Genomic DNA, 18,450 nt, shown 5'->3' with positions numbered 1-18,450 from the left:
TTTTTTCCAAAAAGTGGCAAAAAATCTGTAATTGCCACTTTTTGACAGTCAATAAAAAATGTTCCAAAAGGTTTTTGAAAATTTTGATGTTCGGTCATATTGGCACAAAATGAGTGATTTTTAACAATATCTCATTGGCGCTAGCCGAAAATTAAATCAAATCGTGAAGTGCGGTTGTATCTTTAGGCTTAGAAAACCTTCTTTTCTAATAGTAAGCTAAAAATTGTGAAAAAAAATTAGGAAAGTTTTATTCAAATGGGTAACATTTTTCAGGTTTCGGGTACTATAATAATATAAAAATATAAAAATATAAAAATAAAAATATAAAATAAAAAAATAAAATAAAAAATGCTAAAAAGATTTCGAAAACAAAAAGGAAAAATCCAATCTAAACCTAATTAACTTCAGTAATTGAAAAAATAAATTGTGACACGCTAAACTTAGATATAATTTTTTTTCATTCAATATGCCAAATTTTATTATTACGTCAAATGTACAAGAATAAAGAACAACCAGCGCAAGTCCATCAGGATTATTGAAAATGCCCTGCCACAAGAGTACGCGTTTGTTGTCTTTTTCGACAAAGTCTAAATTATTTATTTTTGTCTAGTTTTCATTTTGCCGCGTTTTATGAAATCTAAACAAATTTGACACATTATTTGATACATTAGAAAAACTTCATAAAACGGCCTTGGTAAGTTAAAAATATAAGAAACTTCACAAAAAAAATCGATTTTCCCACACAATGAAATTTTGCTCAAATTGCCAAAAAACCTCCAAAAATTAAAAAAAAAAGTGTGAAAAAAAAAACTGGAAGAAGTTGTTCGGAAAAAGGAAATTGATAGAGAAAGTCGATTTTTTCTCATTTGGCTCGCGAGAGGGATAGAACAAAAAACGACGAATTTTGAGGATAGGCAATGTTTTATTTGCTTAGGACTCCTACCTACTACAACATATTGCAAGTTGCAAAACTTCAATATTTTATATTGAATGAAGGATGCCACTTTTAATACTAATTACTAATATTTTTTCGATAAACCACCAACTGCAGTTTTAAAATATTTTATCCGCAATTAAAGATGGTGCAAATAGGTTAAATAGGTTATGAGAAAATAATAATATAACTAATAAGAGTAGTTCAATTTGATAAAAACTTAGATTGAAACCATTTGCTCATTTTCTATTTGCTCTCTTTTTGCCCCGACGGATTTTATTTCGATCTTTGATCAATTTGAAAAGAACTAGAAAAGTAGATATTTTTCCTTTTTCCTGGTTTATCACCAGAATAAACAATAGACTGATGCCGAAATGTAGAGATATTATTTCAAGTTGCAGATCGAGCTGGATAGAGGAATTTGTAAGATTATGACACTTATTTTCCCGTTCACGATTCAATGAGGTAGTTGTATCATTTTTATGAGGCAGTTCCTGGAAAATGTGTACAAACGATTTGTGGCGCCCAGGAAGTCTTCAAAAACAGCTTCTGAAAGTACCAAGTATTAATAAAGTTCATTTTATACAGATTTCCGATTCCTGTATTTTTTATAAATATATAATACTTCTTGAAAATTATTTTTAAATGCGATAATATATGGAAAAAACGTTTTTCTTTGCAAATTGATTTATTGTTTAGCATCAATCATATTCTGTTAATTCGAACTAATATCATAGTAAAACTTTTCAAAAACTATCTGAATTTTTTTTATTAACAATCAAAAAAGTGGCAATTACTGAGTTTTTGCCACTTTTTTAGAAAATTATTCGTATTCCTATGATGCATGAATATGAATATTTAAAAAAAAATAGACCACAAAATTTGAAGAATTTTTTTAATGATCAACAAAAAAATGACAAAATGAGATTTTTTAACATTCAAAAATCATATAGAATTTTGCATTTTTTTTTTGAATTCTATCACTATAATATTTGTTTATTGTAAATTTGATAAATATACTTCGTAAAAATTTTTTTTTAATATGGAAAAAAAGTGCTCAAATGTGTACAAAATGTTTCTAGCGATCATTTTTCCCCACACTTGTAAACCGTAAATTTTTTGTTTCGTTCTTCTAATAATTCATTTAACACGAAGAAATAATATAATACCTGCTGAAAGTACATTTATACCTTGAAAAACGTTCACGGAACACTATGAAACACTGCCCTAATGACCTTGAAAAAAAGATGAGAAGAAGGAACGTGTGTATTTTTCATTTTCCCAGTGAAAAGCCGCGCCACCGATTAATCATTGTCGACCACACCCAAATTGTATATATGGTCTTCAAAAGAAGGTGGAGCTAATTGAAGTGTCTTGCAATTGTTGTCTTTTCATTCATTACTCCGATAGGAAACACAGTTTCTTCAAGACTTGATAATAATTTTTTGCCATTTTTTTGCCTCCACCTGACACACAAAAATGTTCCTTGTAAGTATTACTCATTTTTATGTGTTCATGAAAACGAATGTTTATGTGAAATATGATCACGAGGTCAAATGTCCCATGACATTTGTGTGTCGTTCCCACTTTTCTTTTCAGGCATTGTTAGTTTCTTCGTCGCCCACGGTGTGCATCTCGGGGATGCTGAATTCTGGTATATACTTGATGACATCGGAAATTCAAGGTAAGAAATGCTTCTAGATCTGCGATGTTTGAGTAGGGCTCAGATAAGGTTGATAAGGCTCAGTAACAATAATTTATGAGGAACTAGATGGCGAAATTGTCAAAAACCATTCATATAGTGCAAAAAATGCCCAACTAACATAATAAAATACTTCAAAAACCTCATTTCAAAAAGCGGTGAAAATTCAATTTTTCACAAATTTTTTTGGAAATCGACGATAAAAAACTTTTTTTATGATTTCAGTTTTACGTTCTAATTATGTTTAAAAAAAAAAATTTTAACATTGTAGAGTCCGAACATGTGACAGTGGTTTAGATATCCTCATATTTCACCACTTTTGGACTAAAAAAAAATCGCAAAATTTTTTGAAAAGGTTTTTCGGATATTTCATAATAAATTTAACCCTATAGAAACGGTTTTTAATCAATCCACTGGTTTGCAAATAATTAGGCAAAATTGCTACGGTTAAAGATTGAGTTAAAAAAAACACAAATATTTCCTTCGTTTTCAGAAATTAAAATTATTTCCGAGATAGGAAACTTTGAGTGATGAAATATGCGGGTGTTGTTGCATGGTCAACGAGATGAAGACCACGAAAACATTCCAGAAAATTCGATAACAACATAAAGCCCACTGGTGACTCATACTCATAGAAAAGCGAACATCACTGCGAGACTCCGCACAGCACTGTGTTGCCTGCGGCATCGATCCTTGTTGTCTATCTATCTGGTCGTTCGTCATGAGTTTTCTGCATTGATTGAGGCAACGCGTGAGAGTGTGAGAGCGGGCGAACCATGAGTTGACGTCTCTTTTTCCAGGCACGTGAGTTTGACAGCAGCAGCAGTAGCTCTCTCGCGCCACACTGAAGGGCGCGAGGTTACGAACACACGCGCACAGACTCGAAGGTTCTTAGTAGTAGAAGAAGAAGACAACACAAAAATATGGACGACGACGTTTAGTTTCGAGACGGCAACACAACGAGACGGCGACAAAAAAAAAGAAATTCTGCACCCTTGTTCTGCAGTCCGCACACTTTAGGCTCCATTTGTTACTCTGCCTCAACTTCTAGTGTTTGAACAGCGCGGCGACAATTTTTTTTTCCATCGCCCTGCCAGCGTCACCAAAATTGGCCATTCATTTTTTTTTGTTGTATGTGTTCACTTTCTCCAACTCTCTTTCTAGTTGTCTCTGATTCGTTGTAAGACCTATTTGTGACGTGTCACCGCGACTATGCAACAAACGTGTAGATAGAGCGCCACCGCCCTCTCTTTTCTGAAAGTGGCAGTAGAGAGAAAGAGAGAGAGAGAGAGATGCAGAGATAAAAAGTAGGGAATGGAAAGCGAAGAGGGAGGTAAGGTTTTCCATCTTTTCAGGCATTCCTCTCTTCCTCCCGCCTCGTTCGTTCGCTCTTGTTGTTTTGTCACTAGGCCCTGGGGCTGTGAGCGGCCCGGTCTTCCATTTTCTGTTTATGTGATGTAAAAATTGTGAAAAAAATAAATTTTCAGTTAGATAGGAGGACGACAAGATAGATCGAAAAGGAGCGGGAAACATAGATAGAGGTAGAGAGAGAGTGAGAGAGAGAGAGAAAAGGGAGTAAGAGGACAGGAACAGGGTGAGAACCCCGCCTCAAGTATTTTCCTTGTTTTTGATCACCACTCTCATTTTTCATTCCCCCCCCCCCCCCACTTTTTTTTCAATTTCAAACTTTTCAACATGTAGATCAACCATCAATCATCAAATGAATTAGTTCTGAATTATTTGAATAATTCAATTCATTTTTTGAAGATACTCAAACTTTGCTTGTATAAGTTTTCAAATTTCACAATCTGTTCGCATTATTTGAAACAAATGTAGATGATAAGGCTTCACGATTGGCCACTAATTTATGGAAGATTTTTTTGAAAACCATTTTCGGAGTTAACTCACAGCTTGGTTCTAGTTGATGTATGGTTAGAAATTTTGTGTGAAAACTTTATATTTTTGGTGTTAACCTACTTCCTGTCAAGTGATACTAGTCATTTCGAACATCAGGCGTCATTATCATACATCAAGGGAACATCACAAGACCAGCATTCTTACATAAGTTGAATCCAGTGTCTCGTGGTTTGAGTTTAAAAAAAAAGAAAAACTCTTGTCCTTGGCTTTCATTTGTTGAAATTATGTCTGTTACCCCGCTGAACATCGGACGAAGACAAATCGACAAAAAAAACTCCAAACAAAAAACAAATACTGGGTGGCTATACATTTCTCCTTAGTGTTTTGCATCTAGTGACATTTTTTGAATTAAGATACCTTTTGCAATTTCTACTTTTTCCAGTTACAGTGTCAAACTTGAATCCGTTCAGTATTACGCATTCCTCAATGTTTTGAAGATTAATATTCAATCTCCATGTTAACTTTACTTGTTATTCCGAAGCTATCAATTCTAGCTATTCAAATTATATATTTTGGAAAACAATACTTTCATTTCAGCCACTGCAGATGTCCAACAAACAACTCTAAATCTCCCCGTAACTATGCGACAGGCCACAGCTTCCTTTTTTTTCCCATTCAATACTTTCTCGACGTTATTCAATAACTACTAATACCACTACTGACTATTATTCTTATAACGGACAATGCTCGAGAGGCAGTGTGGTTAGCTGGTTGCATATTTCCTTGACAACGGCTACCTTCACTGCCACCCCGAACATGTCGTCCATCTTTGAACACTGGTGAGTGAAAGTTTCTTTTCGGTTTCATCTTAGATCAGAAACCTTGAGTTTTTGAAAAGTTGAGGAGGTAAGGAGGTAAACAGAAAAAAAACGTGTGGCGTTCAGGTAGCAGAGCGAAACAAAACGAAAAAGAGAAGGAAAAGATCAACTTGTTTGTCGTTCTCTTTCTAGCTGGATTGGAACAGCAAAACCCCAAAACCAATATTAAATGTTTGCTTCTCTATTTTTTTCCTGGGTATTGAAAATCTGAAAATAATGCAAACACCTTCCGAATTTGGCACCGAAAATTAAAAATTTTGCTTAAAATATTTTCAATCATTACAACAGATCCATGTTCAATGTTTGAAAGAGTGAAGTTTTTTTTTTTTAATATTTTTATTGAATCACAACGTCATGTACATAAATCGACCAAAATATTTTTGGTCGGCCGGGTCTGCCTTATTTTTTTAAATGGTAAAAAAAGTTTTTGTTGTTGTTGTTAAACTCGTCTAGAACCTGAAAGTTATTAACGTGTCATTTTTTCTGCATAATTTCGAAAAAAAGAAACATAATTTTTTCGATTCAAACAACTCTGAAAAACAAAGAAAAATTCATGAGATTTAACGTTTCAACATGTTTTGCTACAATGCACTTCTGTCCACTTTTGGAAATTTTCCGAAACTAGATTGATTCATCTCGACGAAGGTATTAGGCAGGCAGGCAGGCATAACCAGACAGGCATAGGCATACTTCAAGAGGATTATTCTAAACCTAAAAAGATGGAGTAGAGGTTGTGGGTTTTTCGTTTCAATGGATTGATCAAGAATTCGTACCAAAAAATTACCAAAAATCATAATAATAAAACTTTTAAAACATTTTTTTTTTAATTTTTAGTGACAGTCTAAAATAGGCAATTACCGAGTTTTTGCCATTTTTTGCAAAAACTCTTAAAAATTGAAATGCTCGACGCTTCTTTAAAACGCTTCTTTGATCGGCGATTCCAAGAAAGTGGCATAAACTGAGATTTCCCTAATTTTCAAAAAAATCATTTAAAATTAAAATAATTTATGTGAATTTTTTACTTTGTTATTTGACCATGTCATAGGCATATTTTAAAGCAATTTTTGCACTCGCACTACTGTACATCGAAAAACGTTGGCGAAATTTCAATTTCAGCGAATTTTGGCTCTTTTTTTTCGAAATTTTGCCATAAAACATTTTTGGACATTTTTACGAGAGTTCTTTTCAAGAAAGTAGGACATTTCGGGGTAGTTTTAGTTTTTTTTAACTCGCAAACTTTAAAAAAGTGTTATTCTCACATCATTCCACATCTGAAATGCCGCATCGAAAATTATCAAATACGAGAACAAAAATTGTTTGTTTTTTGGTTCACAATAAATTTCGTACAAGGTTATTGACAAACAAAACAACAAATACCGCAAAATTAAAGTAACATTAGCCCCAAAACGATTCGATTCCAAAAACGATTAATCTGCAGCCACACCTTTTTCGTCCGCAATTCTTAATGATCTGATTTAACTGGTGATCAAAAATCAAGAATAAAAAGGAAAAGTAAGTGTCTGATTCATTCATAGAAGTAGAAGAGACAAAAAAAACGCATCGACAAGACAAAAGTGAGATCCTCTAAAGGGGGTAAGGCGAAAGAATGCTGGATGGGAAGGCGACTTTAAGGTGGAGGTAGCGGCCGTGGGGAAATTGGTTTAAAACATATCTTTGGCACCAAAATGACCAAAGATCATAGTTTAAAAATTTTTAAAAAAATTATGGAAAAATTTCATAAAATTTTTTGAAAATTTTTGAAAAAAACGGAAAAAATATCAGTATTTGCCACTTTTTGGCTCGGAATAAAATTTTTTCAAAATTTCTTTTCTTCTGAGTTTAACTATGATATTTTGTCATTGTGGTTCCATAGGCATGTTTTTTCGAAGCGATTTGCTCACCGGAGCTACTCCACCATCAGTAATGACACTATCGTCATCAGATCACAATTTTACACACAATTCAAAATTTCAAATATTATACAGTGGACATTATATGTTCATAAAAGTATTTCATCGGATGACGTTGATGAGCCGTCGTCATCGTTGTCATTTTCATAAATTTGACCTGAAAATTCCACTTTTTTCTAAAAAAAATCTTTAAACGAAAAACTAACCCGGATGATTTCCATTTTGCAAATCTATTAATGGAATAGTTGTTGTTAGAGTAGTGGCTGTTGAATACGTTAAGTTCTCATCTGAATCATTAACAAAAAAAAATTTGGCAGGAAAACGGAATATATGTACCGGCGATTTGTTTATCATTTTCGCAAAGTAATTGAGCATTCATATCTTCAGTCTCCGAGTTTTTTGTCAACTCTTCGAGACGTTCTTTGCATTCGTGGATTTTTCGCTCTTTCTGAAAATAAAAAATAAAATATATGTAATTCAAAAGCAGAGAGATTACCTCTTCAATTTGTATTTGCAACGTTTCGTTCTCCTTCTTTAGCATATCATATCTTTTTTGATCCACTTTTGACATTACACCGGGTCCTACGTTTCCATTCAATTGTATTTCATCGGCACTTGGTGGGACTTTTATAATGTGCCGAATTTTGGGACCATATATTAGGCCTACTGAGATGTAGGTGCAGATGAGTACTGAAGAAAAATTGCCATTTTAGATTAGATTTTAAAAAAAGACCTTAGTCCATTTAGTCCAAAAAAACCAACACCGATAACTAGTTCACATTGTTGGTCAGAAAGGTATACGCTAACGGTTGGTTGGTAAATTATGTGAGGTAATAAAATTACTGTTTCTACATTTTGAAACACAAAAAATCAATAATCCTTCTTTTAATTTGTTTTCAGTAATTTTTTGCAACTACTGGTGAAAAAGCGAACAACTTAATTCCATCATAGTTTTTTTGTTGAAAAACCGATAAACTCAAAAGTTTTTTTCCTTGTTTTTAGAAAATATTGATACAGCCAGCTCATTTGTGTTACACGAACCTGTCAAGGAAATAAATGCAAAATTTGCATCCACTTTTCCATGTATCAATAGCGTCACAACAGGAGCTGTCACCAGTGTCATTACTGCTACATTGTAGATTGCAAGTCCAACAAATCTAGAGTCATTTATGAATCTCAATTTCAAATTTCGGGTTTCATATGACAAGAATGTGCCAAACACCAGTAAAAGACACTTGAAGCCCATTATGATACCTGAACGTTTGAACATCATAATGTTTACTAATATCAATGTTTACCTATCCACACTTCTTGTTGATTACTCTGACACTGCTGTAAAACTGGCATTATCATTTCGTCTTCTTCGCTATCAGCCGGTGTCTAAAAAAACGATATTGATTTGTATTATCAAGTGTTGAAGCATACAAAAAGTGGGAACTTTTGTTCAGTTAAATGCAATGGATCTATGAGCACCCATACGAAACAAACGAAAACGTCAACAGCGGTAAGAGCTGCGACAATAACGTAGAACTTGGATGACGAAATCGGCTGAAAATTGTGATAATTAAACAAAAAAAGAGCAAATTTTAGAAAAAAATCTAGCTAAAATTGAATCAGCATGTATAGCATTTACTGGTCATTGTCCCATGCATTGAAAAAGAAAGAAACTCGGAAATGTTAGAAGTGAATGGGCAAAACAAGCATATACAATGAGAAAGAAATATGATAGTTAGGAGCACAGGCATTTGACATGCGGAAAAAAATGATATGCAATGAATGTGCATTTTATTAAAATTAGAGACTGTTAAAACTCAGTCGGTGAACACGTTTTTTAAGATAATCGTTTCTGTGTATTTTTTTTAATATTTTGGTTGGGGTGAAGTTTTCAAAAATTTATATCATTTTTTGGCGGATAAAAGATTCGGGGTCAAAGATTACGTTTAGCTAAAACTGGAAATTTTGCATGTTGACGGAAAGTGGCCGGTGCCACTAGAACTACATTCCCTATTTTTAAAATTGATTAACCATTTACTTTGATTTAAACCTGATATGCATTTTCACTCGGTATACTTAAAAATGGTTAGTTCCTATGCCTGTATAAAAATATAAAAATTTTCCACACTTTTTTCAAGACGATTCACATATTGAAAATGTTAATAATTTATTCCCGCGCCAGTGTGAAAAATTTCTCTAACACACCTATGACACTACAATGACCAATTAGCATAGTAATAAACTCAAAAATTGTCTAAATTTTATATGATTTCTTGAAAATTGGAACAATGTGAGTTTTTGCAAAAAAACGGCACAAATCTGTGAAATGAATTAATTCAAGTATGAAGTCGTTTAAAACAGTTCCTTTTTGATTTTACGCTTGTACCGTTCAAATTGAGTTATAGGTGGAGTAGTCTGTGCGTTTTTTGTCCTAAATTACAGAATACATCCCCAATATACCGAATATGTTTTAAATGATTTTTTCAAAAAATAAAAAGAGCCGAATTATTATTTTTTTAAATTTTTTTTTTGACGTCATTTTCTACGTTTTTGCCTGTTTAAGCCAAACTGATTGATTTTTCTTCATTTTTTCTCTTGTTTATAATTTGAAACATAATTTGCCAATGTTTCAGACATTTTTCCTTAAAGAAAACTTGACAATTGCAAAGAAACTTGCCGAAATTTTGAAATTGGCATAAAAATTGGTTATTCAAATTAAATGATAACTTTTTCTTTAGACAAATATGTCTGAAACATTGACAAAATGTGAAACAAAGAAAAAAGCATAGGAAAACCTATGAATATAGTCGGAAAACACAAAAATGCCTCAAATGACGTCACTCATTTGCGCGGGAATTCAAATATAGTTCGGCCCTTTTTTTAATTTTTGCAAAATTAAAAAATTACAGTTATAATAGGTATATCGGTAAAAAAACAGACGCTACTTCACCTTTGAACAAAAACCGAGATTTTTCCAATTTTCAAAAAAAAAAACAATTTTTTATTTTTTAAATTTATTTTTAGGCATGTTTGAAAGCTTTTCCACACGTGGTGTCAGAGTGTCTCATTCCGGATTGATCTACGTTGATCTACAAAAAATGCGGGAGAAGTTCTCAACTGATTTCGCATAGTTAAGAACGTGCTGACGTCACATTTTTTTTGGAAGAAATTCCCGCATTTTTTGTAGATCAAACCGTCATGGGACAACCTGACACTACTTGTTTTCATAGTTTACCCACGTGCTTTATCGATATAAACTACTAAAAAAAAGGATTATTGACCGGCGGTTGAGCAGAGTGGTGTTAGTAAGACTGCAATCGAAAATCTGTGCGGTTGCAAAAGTATGTATGTTAATTAGTGCCGTGAAGTGAGTATGAGTGAAAACGTGAGTGTGAGTAGTAACTGTGAGAAAATGAAAATAAATATAAGTACTACAGTCAAACGTGTAGAAGTATATTGGTTCACAGCGAACAAAAATCATCGGCAAGAGGAGGGGGGACCTCTCTTGTCAGCACCTGATTAAGAACCGTATTCCGCTTCTCGAGTAATGCGCCGTACGCTTGTCCCGACGATTTGCGCATTAGAGCTTGTCGGCCGACCATCGTGGATATCAAGGTTCGAATACCTTCCCACGGAGTGTTTTCTTCCTGTTACGAGTCAAATGAAGTACCAAAAAAGTTTACGAGAATTGATGAAAATGATAATATAAGATTTGTTAAGAATCTAGGTATTAGGAATTGTAACAAGAATCAAAATCTGAGAATTAAGTTTGACGGTCATCATGCAATCATTCAACAGCCGTAGCAAACTACAGCTAGTCATGATTGGACGGATACTAGCATTAATTTTGTGAAAGTTTGGAAATAAGTAGGAGAGGAGTGAAGTATTTTCATTTTGTAAAGGCCAATATGTACCATGTTTCCAAAAATTTGATTTATAGGCTCTGGCTTGCATCTGTAATAGCGTTGCACATAGAGCATCGTTATGAATTTTTGGTAAATTTTTGATGCAAAGTTTTGTCTGTATAAGTAATTGAACACGCCATTATCATAACAAAGTGCATTTTCATGAATAATTAGGGGCACTACCAGAAGTGAAAATTGGTAATCTACAATTTTTGCGATTGGTGGTTTTTGAAATTTTTACCGATTTTAACACTTAACTACATATATGTACATCAAAAACTTGAGGTTTAACCTTGACATAATCTGTCATTTATTTGCAAAAAAATACTCAATAATTTGGAGTTTTAGTCACTTTTTCAATTTTCAGCAACTGCTAAATTAAAAGTGTTTTAGCAATCGGCAAACTCGAAAATGGCGGAAATTGCCAAAATTGCCAAAAACTGCCAAAACCAGCAACTGTCGAAATTCCAGATTTCCGAAAATTTCAAAAACCAGCCATTGCTGAAATTGCCAAAAATTTTAAATTCCAGCAACTGTCGAAGTTGCCGAGAATTTACAAAATCAGCAACTGTCGAAATTGCCGATTTCCGGCGGAAATTTCCAAAACCAGCCATCGTCGAAATTGCCAAAAAATTAAAAAGCCAACAATTGCCAAATTTGTCGGATGCCGGAAATTTTAGAAAGCAGTAATTGCCAAACAATAAAATTGTGCAGACATATAAAAAATCCTATCTACATTGATATTAAGGTACATAATACTCTGATTTAAGCAATTTCAAAACACCACACTCCTTTCCTCTTATTTTCAACTACTCTTTACGAATCATTGTTCAGACAAATTACCCATTTTTCTCAAACACAAACAATGGTAGGATTTGAAATCTTGCATTATGTTGGAAAAAACAAGTAGGGGTTGGAAAAATCATAGAGATGCAATAACGGGAGCAAATTTATCTGCACGGGACTGATAGGAAAATAAAAATCTAAAAAAGCTCATTTTCTCCGATCCAAATGCTACATATTTGCTCTTCGAAATTGTTTCATTCCCATTCGTCACTTACCTTTTCGGAGAAGTTACTCAATAATGGTTTTAACTGGAATTGACAAAAAGACGATGTGTGATTTGTTCAAATTAAAGTACCCAGAATAATAATTTGTGAATGAGAAAATGATAACATAAGGGACCCGAATCAAAATACAACATTACTCACCTCGTCTTTCTGGCGACTTGCCAATTGCTGATTTTCAGTTGCGCCCATTCGATGGACAATCCAAACTTTCGCAAACATAGACCCATAAGCAAATGTAAACCCAAAAAGTAATATAGTGACACGAGCCTGGAATATGGGGTTTTTCAAATTGCTAAAAGGTCATGAAAATTTTTCAAAGAGGTTAATATAATTGGGGCACGTACCCAATTTTCTTCTGCTAACAAGAAAAATATTTCAGCTCAAATTTGAACTTCTGAATAAAATCTGTTATTTTAAGAATGACAATACAACTAGGTACCGAAAAACATTTTGCAGCAGTAGAGCACGTTCAACAAGAAAAAAGTCAATCTGAAAATGTTCCAGTGCAATTTTTCACTATTTTAGAGACCCGTGAACTAGCTTCAAATGTTATTTCTAGAGCAAACTTTTGATGCTTTTCAGAGTTCGGGATATTTTTGTAACATTATGTTTATTGGAAAAAAAAGCTTGACAAATATTTCCATCAGGTTGGGTGAAACAAGTTTAGGCTGATTAAAAAATAAAAAATTTTCAAAAAGCTTTCATCAACCGTTTGCCTATCAAATCTTCCCAATAACTCACGTGGTGTCAGAGTGTCTTTTTTAAGCATGATCTACGTAGATCTAAAAAAATTCGGGAGAAGAAACGCAGAGTTCTCAACTGATTTCGTATGGTTAAGAACGTGCTGATGTCATATATTGTTGGGAAAAAAATTCCCGCATTTTTTGTAGATCAAACCGTAATGGGACAGCCTGGCACCACGTAAAAACTTGAGTTTTAAGAAAATGAACGGGATTTTAAAGAAGTGAACATTTTATATTGACTTTTTTCTAGTTTAAGGTCCTCTTTCAAATAACGTAGGTTTCATTCTAATGGTATGCTGAAATAATAATTTTCTTGTAAATCAAAAATTTTGATGTTCGCTAAATTTAAAAATGCTGGAAATATTTGAAATTTTTATTTCGGTTTTCGCCGAGAGTTTTTTATATTAAAAAAAAACTATGATTTTTGTCGCCCACTAAAATCTAAATATCTCATCTAAAAGTTTGACTCACATGACAGAGGAGTGGAAAAAGAGATTCTGAAATTGAAATATCATCGGAAGGAAGACCGATGAGGAAAAGAGAAAAAAGGCATAACGAGCACCCTATAAGTAGAATGTTATTGCATTCCGGCTGGGATTGGAAGATAATTCTGGAACAAAAGTTTTATGAAAGAATATCAAAATGATAAAAGAACTTACAATCGTTCGTGATGTTTTTGTGTAAAAAGGTAAATGAAGACACATGCAGCAATGCCAAGAACTGCGAAAAGTATTGTAGGATAGTAGAACTGAAAATTAAAAAATCAGAATAAGAATTGAATGTAGTTGTAGCAACTGTAAATTTTCAAAAATATAAATTTCCACAATTCAACTATTCAGTTTTCATTATCTTGAGTTGAAGGTTATCAGCTTGAAATAAAAATAACGGTATGGAGTATGTCAAACGTCATGACCCAAAATGTGGAAAATGTGCCAAAATGATAAACGAATTTTCTAATAAACCTTTTACTTCAAAAAATATTTCAAAAGTTTTTCATAGCGGTTCAAAATTTAAAAAAAGGCTCAATTTTAGCTGAAATCTCAAAGTTTTTTATCTGATTGAAGATTTTTTTAACCCATAGAGGCGCCAAAACGCCTGCCGTGCACGCCTTGCTACGACCTCAGCCTGCCTTGCGCCGCTAGCCGCGCCTCCTGTATAGTGCGGCGCGGAACCCGAAAAGTGTCGGCCGCGGCAAAAAACCATCTTTCGCACTATGTGGTGTAAACACCAAGCCTTTGACTTCATGACATAGTGCGGTAATTAGGCGAAAGGTCGAGGCAAGCAGGTTGGAGGCAGGCGTCAGGCCCTGAAACTGCGCCTACCATGGAAGTCCTAATTTAAGTTATCATCTGATACCGCATATTTTAATTAGTTATCTCACGTTTATTGTTGGTTAAGGTGCATTTGAAGCCAAAAAAATTTGAAGCAAAACGATCAAAAGTGACAGTTTTTAATGTTAAATAATGGTGACTTATTATTTTTTGAAACTGAAAATAAAAATCGTTGTTTTTACCTCATTTGACACAGTCATGGCATGCTTTTTAATCACAGTCGAGTCTGGTGGTGGTCCTTTACCATTTAACCACTGCTCTTTATTGTACCACTCCAAATCTCCACTTGTTGTATCATAATAACCCATGATCTTGTACTTTCCTCCTTGCATCTGCTCAATTTGAGTTCTAGCAATACGATCTCCAGAGTCCGAAAACATGACTTTTCCCTAAACCATCATTATGTGTTCATATTTTTCAACTTAACTTTAACTCACAGACACACCACGGAAAGAGGTGTTTTTGACACATTGGAAAAGTGTATCTGCTATAACTTTGTTGTCGTATGTAAAATTTTCCAATCGAATATGAGATGGCAAATTGTTACGAGTGCAATTGAAAGCCAATGCGAGCGCCCTGAAATATCGGAAATTCACATGTTTCACAGGAGAACCACAATTAAAGGGGGAGTAGAGTTTGTGGGTATTTTTCTTAAATAGACTAAACTTGGCACCAAATTTCATAACGAGAATTCTCAAAAAATGTACAAAAAATTTTCACGACAGGTTAAAATTTCAAAAGAAAAATGCCCGCTGGCGCCTTTAACTTACCAAACTGCATCGTATGCAAGTGGAGCTTCAGGGAATCCTCCGACATTTGCAGTGTCTTTTTGAAAGTATTGAGTAAGGCGTTGTTGAAATTGCATACCAGTCATTTCGGAAATTGCTGGAATGTTGTCGCGAGATAGCATGACACTTTCTGTTGTGAAATGGTACTCGGCAGCTTCTGTCATCTGAAAATAATTTTTCTTGTTTTAAATTTCTATATAGTAACGGGATTCACCTGCTCGGCGGTACAATTCAAATGCTCTTCTGGGGGTGGAATATACCAAGTGTCCGCATACCAACCAATAAAAAACCAAACGTATCGACGACCGTACAATCCATGGTGATACGCCTATAAACTTACAAATATGAACTCAAGGTTAAACCAACACATGTACTTGTAACACTTGTAACAATATTCAAAAATTGGGACCCCAACCAACATCAGCAGCCGACATTTCACGTTCCGCGCTCCACTTTGCTTAACGGGTGGGACAACTCGCCACGCCCACAGCAAGTTAAACAAAGTGGGGCGCGGAACTTGTGAAATGTCGGCGGCTGAAATTTGTTGGAGTCCCAATTTTTGCTCATGATTTTCCGAAAAAAAAAGCGGGGCCACTTAGTTTTATTATTTTGAGTGTACCCAGAAATACAATTTCTTTTTACCTGACACAGTACTTTCCTAGCTTCAGTTACATAAAACAATCCGACTATAATTCTAGCATCTTGGCGTTGTAGAGTCTTCATCGCATCAGTTGGGTCCCCGTAAAAACTTTGCCGATCTACTTTAATACCTTTTTTTCGTGCAATCGCCTAAAATATAAGTGTTCATATGAGAAAAAGTTCCGAAAATTTTTCACTCACCTCCAGATCTTTTGCAGTGGTAACGAAAACTTCCTCAACCGACATCAAAATAGTAAATCTTTTCCATTTGAATTTTTCCATTATGTGAATTCTTAAATTTTAAAATAAGTTAGACTGCTCATAATTGCCAACTTACCGCGTGGGGTTCTGCATATTCGCTGACGGGTGAGTCCTGAACAATGTTGGGAATCGATTTCTATTGGAAAGTGCAGGAGAGCTTCCACCGTATGATAACTGGAATTAATAATTTGAGGGTCTGGAATTCTGAGAAACGTATTATAACGCACCACAACTAGTTTCCACACTGGCGCAGCTTCAGCAATTACAGTTGTGACGGGACTACATCCTGTTAGAAGCATCAGCTTCGTAGGTGGTTTATAAAGAAAATCATATAATTGTTGCATAGCAAGACCTGGTTGACACTGAAATTTAGAACGGTTTAAATTTCCTAAAAGTTGCTAATAATTTAATTTTAAAGCTAAAAATATAGTATTAAAAGTAGAGTAGAACCGGTTTGGCTAATTGCTAAACCTTTTTGAAAATTATGGGCTATTAAGGGAATCCAAAGCAATGTCACATGTTCCGACACCTAAAATGTTTTAGCATATATAATGTGTGTCCAAACTGAGTCCTTTTTTGACAGTAACTAAAAAATGTTCAATTTAAAAAAAGTTACTGGCAGTCAAAACGTGGTAATACTTAGGTTTTGCCACTCATAATTTTGGATATCGACCAAAAAAATGTATTTGTTTTTTCTACAATTTGTGTACTATAATTTTGTTTCAATTAGTTGTGTTGAGACATTCTAGTGGTCAGAACATGCTACATTGCTCTGGATTTTCTTGAAAGCTCATATTTTTCAAAAAATTTGTGATTTGCCAAAATTTTGACTGGAAATTTCAAAAAATCTTTTTAAAAATGTATTTGAAACAAAAATCACAATTACCTGCGAGTTGTGATTAGTCATATTAAGTACGTAACCAGGTAGAATATCTAATCGACTATTGACATCTTTCAGTGCCATCTCAACTGCCGGAAGACATGCTTCTCCTCCTGCCCATCCTCCGGAGCCAGATTCCATCGGAAACGTGCCACCGATGTGAAGGGTGACCGGCTCGGCGGAAGCCCACACGATAGTGCCCCATAATAATAACCAAGATGATCTAACGAACATCTATTTCATATCTGAAACTGAAATCACATGTTTTTATACGTTCAATTTTAGCAAAAGTATCGGAAAACGCTAGCATATTGATTGAAAAAGAAGAAAAAAGAAGAAAACCCGTCATTTTTTGAATATCTAGTGCGAGTGAAATGAGCAAACGTTGTTATTGTGGAGACTAGGCAAAACGAATGTATAACGTCTGCATACGCCAGTGTGACACAATTTGGTCCCCTGGGGACTGTGTCTAAGATGGCAAAACCTTGATTCGGCGACCAGTCTCTTCAACCCCCACATTCTAAAAGTTACATCAAATGCAAGAAGCGGCTCGTGTGAGAAAGGAGAAGGAGGAAGATTTATGCGACTTTAGTGACCAACACGCTCGAGGGATCGTCTAAATATTGAAAGATTTGGAAGCGATATTGAGAATTTTAGATATGTTTGATAAATTGGTTGGAATGACAAATTATGCCCATTGTGGCTGTGATAGTGTTCTGCAGTAAAAATTAAACAACTACTTGATAACAAAACAGTTCAAGTGATAAGTTTATTTAAATTTGGAGTAGGGTCAAGTGATAATTATTACCCGAAGAGTGACGTCATTGTTGGCATTTTCCAACTACACTGATTGGTTTAATTGATTTTTTTTTCATATTTGATGTGAAACACAGTTTGTCACTTTTCAGAAATTTATCCGTTAAAAATTAGACAATCATGTGAAATTATTGATTTTCAGGTCAATTTTGAATTTTTATTAAAATTCTATCTGACTATCAAGTTTTCTTTACAGAAAAAAAGTATGAAAAATTAACGAATCAAGTATAAAAAAACAGAAAAACCCAATTAATATAGCAGGAAAAAGCACAAATGTCGAAAATGACGTCACTCTTTTGTGCGGTAATTTGAAAAATTATTAGCCCATTTTTTTATTTTTGCAAAGTTTTTAAAAGATATATTTGGTGATTTTGGTTTAAAATTAATGAGTTTTTGTGATACAAATTATTGTTTTTAATCGATATTATTATTACAAATTTTGACAAGAAATTGCTGATTTCAAAACAAAAAAATTTCAATTTTTTATAGATTAAAAAAAAGGTTTCTACTATTTGTAGTTTTACAGCAAGCTAAAAACAACGATTTATTTTGAGAAACATAGATTTTCTATTTAAAAAAAAAGGACATTTGTGTAGTACACATGGCCCAAAAATATTAACCAGTTTGAAATTTTTTGTGACTCTTTTTGTCCATATAAGGCTTAGAATTAGTGTTTTTCTAGGCCTAACATTGCTAAACAATTTTACGTTTCAATTAAAACATAATTTTCAAAAGATAGTAG

The 18,450-nt window shown here is 33.9% G+C and overlaps 1 protein-coding gene and 1 non-coding gene across 6 annotated transcripts; one reads left to right on the top strand and one right to left on the bottom strand.

The window, feature by feature from the left end:
- The first annotated feature begins 5,230 nt into the window (after positions 1-5,230).
- mir-34 lies at positions 5,231-5,327 on the top strand. The gene has a single exon (NR_001274.2). It is a non-coding gene; the product is annotated as a pre-microRNA mir-34 (primary transcript).
- A 1,557-nt stretch (positions 5,328-6,884) lies between these two features.
- On the bottom strand, positions 6,885-17,144 carry gbb-1 (the record flags this gene model as incomplete). 5 transcript variants are annotated; one of them, NM_171645.8, is made up of 20 exons in its annotated part: positions 6,885-7,438; positions 7,488-7,568; positions 7,618-7,729; positions 7,778-7,971; positions 8,323-8,535; positions 8,580-8,661; positions 8,707-8,829; positions 10,791-10,922; positions 12,392-12,517; positions 13,465-13,603; positions 13,653-13,741; positions 14,507-14,713; positions 14,762-14,900; positions 15,095-15,276; positions 15,327-15,440; positions 15,755-15,901; positions 15,953-16,043; positions 16,089-16,186; positions 16,240-16,374; positions 16,899-17,143. In NM_171645.8, 20 exons carry the CDS (start codon positions 17,124-17,126, stop codon positions 7,371-7,373), a joined length of 2,700 nt encoding a protein of 899 aa, NP_741740.3. The 5 variants fall into 5 exon arrangements, with proteins under 5 accessions (NP_741740.3, NP_001256997.2, NP_001300385.1 ...); NM_001313456.4 differs by lacking the exon at positions 10,791-10,922 and adding an exon at positions 12,242-12,274 and having other exon boundaries at positions 7,371-7,438; positions 16,899-17,126; NM_001270068.6 differs by lacking the exon at positions 10,791-10,922 and having other exon boundaries at positions 6,921-7,438; positions 16,899-17,144.
- Positions 17,145-18,450: the final 1,306 nt, after the last annotated feature.

This window comes from Caenorhabditis elegans, chromosome X (genome assembly GCF_000002985.6).
Source record: "Caenorhabditis elegans chromosome X".
Lineage (NCBI taxonomy): Eukaryota > Metazoa > Nematoda > Chromadorea > Rhabditida > Rhabditidae > Caenorhabditis > Caenorhabditis elegans.
The sequence above is the reverse complement of the archived record's forward strand: the minus strand, read 5'-3'. Positions and strand labels throughout refer to the sequence as shown.